Source organism: Sinocyclocheilus rhinocerous, unplaced genomic scaffold, assembly GCF_001515625.1.
Source record: "Sinocyclocheilus rhinocerous isolate Xijiao unplaced genomic scaffold, SAMN03320098_v1.1 scaffold3027, whole genome shotgun sequence".
NCBI lineage: Eukaryota > Metazoa > Chordata > Actinopteri > Cypriniformes > Cyprinidae > Sinocyclocheilus > Sinocyclocheilus rhinocerous.
The window spans coordinates 106,567-110,182 of record NW_015634062.1 but is presented as its reverse complement, the minus strand read 5'-3'; the positions used below and the strand labels follow the sequence as shown (position 1 = coordinate 110,182).

General features: G+C 38.6%; 1 protein-coding gene across 1 annotated transcript in view; it reads right to left on the bottom strand.

The window, feature by feature from the left end:
• Positions 1-6: 6 nt before the first annotated feature.
• The window catches only part of LOC107745409 (coiled-coil domain-containing protein 71-like), a 27,780-nt gene continuing 24,170 nt past the window's right edge, over positions 7-3,616 (bottom strand). Inside the window, exon 2 of the mRNA XM_016559281.1 lies at positions 7-1,519. Within this exon, the coding sequence (XP_016414767.1) occupies positions 444-1,478 (1,035 nt within the window). The 5' untranslated portion in view covers positions 1,479-1,519 and the 3' untranslated portion in view covers positions 7-443. The remainder of the gene's footprint in view (positions 1,520-3,616) is intronic.

Genomic DNA, 3,616 nt, shown 5'->3' with positions numbered 1-3,616 from the left:
ATGTAAAAAAAAAAAAAAAAACCCCGGGGGGCATTGACATCAGCAGGAGCCAAGGACTCTACAAATTCAGTCTGTTCCCATGATCCAGTGAGACAGCATTCCATGCCCACAGTATTCCAACACAAGGAACATTCTGGGAACTGCATAGTCATAAATAAGGGTTTGTTCATCAGTCCAATTCTTCAGAAGTTAGATAAAAATACACAAAAGAAAGGTAAGTTGGGATGTGTCGGGAAAACAAAATACTGTGAGAGCAGAAAAAAGCATCCCATCTTTGGATTATGATGTTAGTAACTACTTGATGATAATGCAAAATTTGGAGGTAACTGCAATGCTCCCATCCAGAGATAACCTAGGGTTTGTTTCCACAAAACGCAACTTTGCAAAACAAGAAAACTTAAAAGAGGAAACAAACAAACAAACAAAAAATCCCCAGCAAGAGTCTATACAGAGTCAACAAGGGGATGGATCTGTATCACAGGCGACAAGTTAACCTGCAAGATTTTTTGTGCCTTCCTTCTCACTTCCTCGTCTGTGACCGAATCATCTACTTTTATAACCTTCCATTCAAGACCATTGCCATTCAGTCTAGAAACGTCTTGGCCATTGGTGAGTGTAGCCTGGGACCAGTTATAGCTTTGGAAACGGAGTCTCCTCACTGAACCATTGTCCAGACCACTGGTCATCACATCAGGTTTACCTGATACAGTTTCGATCTTTTTATAAATGCTAGCATCTTTAAGACCAAAACCATTTTGATAGACTACTGGGGCAGAGTCTCCAATAAGGGCATCGTCTACTTTGAACGGACATAACAAAACACGTTTGTTGTCCAAGGCAACTACATTTGATGTCTGACTGCCATTTTCCGTTGGAGAGTGCGGAATTCCGGAGAGATCCGGTGGTCGTCCCAGAGCAAAACTGGGGGCGCTTTTAGAATTTTCAAAGTGAATTTGCAACCTCGCTGTGTGGCCTCCGGTCAACCCCTTTATGTTTGTTAGCTTGAGGCACTGCTGCGCTTGAACAGAATGTTTATCTAGCATTGCCGATCCAACGTTCTGCTTAAGACTGTCCACCGAGAGATTGGTAAGCAGGATCTTGGGTTGGTTTTGGAGAATGTCCTTTGCCGCTCTACTGAGCGTCACGTAATTCACATCCTTGGACTTGCTCAAAACTTTCCGTCCTCGCTTCTTGCAAGGTTTCTGCACTCTCTGAACCTTGCTGCCAATTTTGGAAGAGATTGGCTCCGTGGTGCAAGACGTGTATCCATATACATCTTTGCTCCTCAAAATCACAGGCTTGGCTCCCTCTTTCCTCAGCTCTTGAAGAAAGGACACCATTTGTCTCTCAGTGTCCGACAGATTCTTGGACATGGGGTTAAAGACCCTCAGGGCCTCTTCGAGGGCAGTTTGTCCAGCTGGGGCAAATCTGGCCCAGGAATGGACTACCCTCCCCATGCCCTGCTCTTCACAATTCATGGTGCACCTTCACAGCTGGTATGCATAAGGACTTCAGGTGTCTGTGAATATGAAAAGGATATTAAGGTGATGATTAAAAAAAAAGTTACAGTTTATTTTATCTAATATGAAAAGCAGTGTAAATTCTGCAACACTAGCACCAAATGGATTAGCAAAAATATTACTGTTTGATCAAAAAACAGGTGGTCCTATTCCAAGCACACAACAATGATTGAGCTAGTAGTCCAACTGGGTTATCCATAACTTGCTTGTCTGAAAAGTCTGCTGATAGTTATGATTGTATCTTCCTAGATGTAGACCCAGATTTAAACTACTCACTCTAAATTATCCCAGCCAGTCTTGACTGATGCAGTTTGGCAAAACAATGTTTTTTTATTGTTTGCTTTGGGTCAAAACAGTACCATGACTCAACTAATCACAGCATTCTGGTTATGCAGTTTGAACTGTCAGTTTTTCAACAGTTCTTTAAAAGTGCTCTTCAACTATAATACTCCACTAAATAATGCATGCTTCGCAAAGTAAAGTAGCTGGTAGGGCTTTTATTCCACACAAAGTTGCATGAATAACTGTCTCAAGAATATTTTGTGGTGGAGATAATGACTTCAACTGTGAAATGGGCATTTACAGGTGTTCAGGTAGTATGTAAAGTATTAGCCTCAGACTTAATTTCTTACAATAACATTACCTACAGGAACACTGGCCAATTTTATTTTTTTGCAAACTGTTCTAATTCCCAAAGATTTTTTTAAGAATATCTCTAACTATCCATGGGAAATGGATCTGAACTCACTGCTTTCCACTTCAAAACAGTTCTACAATTTCAACCAATTGCTTATTAGGTTCTTTGTCCTATTGTTAAGAGCAATGACTTTTGATAGACATAGCTTTCTGATTGTAGTTTCAACATTGCATCTACAAATGCCTAGTAATTTTTATAATTTAGGTTATTGAACAAACATACAAAGGAAATGTCAGAAATAAAAACAAGAGCAAATTTGATCAAACAAAAAACTATTTTGATAACATTTGAAACAATTCCACATAGGAAAGGGCATTTGCAAGGCTTGTTGAATGTTTTATTGCAAAAGATTTGGCACCATGCCTTTGATAAAATACTGAGATGCATTGATGCATCAAGAACAAAGTGAATTGTAAGGTGAATTCCACATTTAGCAATTAGGCATCAGGGGATTCATGATTTTCTTCAAGGCAGTTTCTGAATTTCAAATCACCTTACCAGGAAAACTACAACAGGACACAATACATCTGTACTCAAGAAGCTACATTAAAGAAGCACAATACCACAAAGCAATGATATAAAAGTAGGTGTTGATCAGTATCTGTGCAGGAAGTCTTGTGCTGATGTATTATTACATTATTAAAAATGTGGAAGTAGAAAATGAGTCATTTTGCATGCTTGGTTTCAATTAAAGCTGTTTTTGGAGCAATGAAGAAGTTTTGAGATCTAAAACTTACAGAATTTCAAATTTTCTCATGTCAAACAACACCACAATGCAGGTAATAGTAAACGATCAGTTTTAAGAAAATTAAATGTTAGGTTAACATTTAATTTTCTTAAAACTGATTGTTTACTATTACCTGCATTGTGGTGTTGTTTGACATGAGAAAATTTGAAATTCTGTAAGTTTTAGATCTCAAAACTTCTTCATTGCTCCAAAAACAGCTTTAATTGAAACCAAGCATGCAAAATGACTCATTTTCTACTTCCACATTTTTAATAATGTAATAATACATCAGCACAAGACTTCCTGCACAGATACTGATCAACACCTACTTTTATATCATTGCTCCTTTACAGTAGGCGCGTTTCCATTACAGATTTGCGCAAAACTTTGGCGACATTTTATAAATGTCGATAAAAAAGTATTGCGAAATGACGGCGTTTCCATTAACCAATGTTATGCGACTAAAACGTAACCTTTTGCCTCTCGCGATAAGTCATGGCAACGGATTTTGGCGGGATTTTGGCTATATTTATTCAAAGGAGACATATGCGTGTATCTTTACAGAAGCAGCAAAGAGCCGCTTCAGAAACGTGCGTGGAGCGGCTGGAATAAACCATAGACTGTATAAAAACATAAACAAAAACAGTGACCGTATCAGAGCCACACTGCACC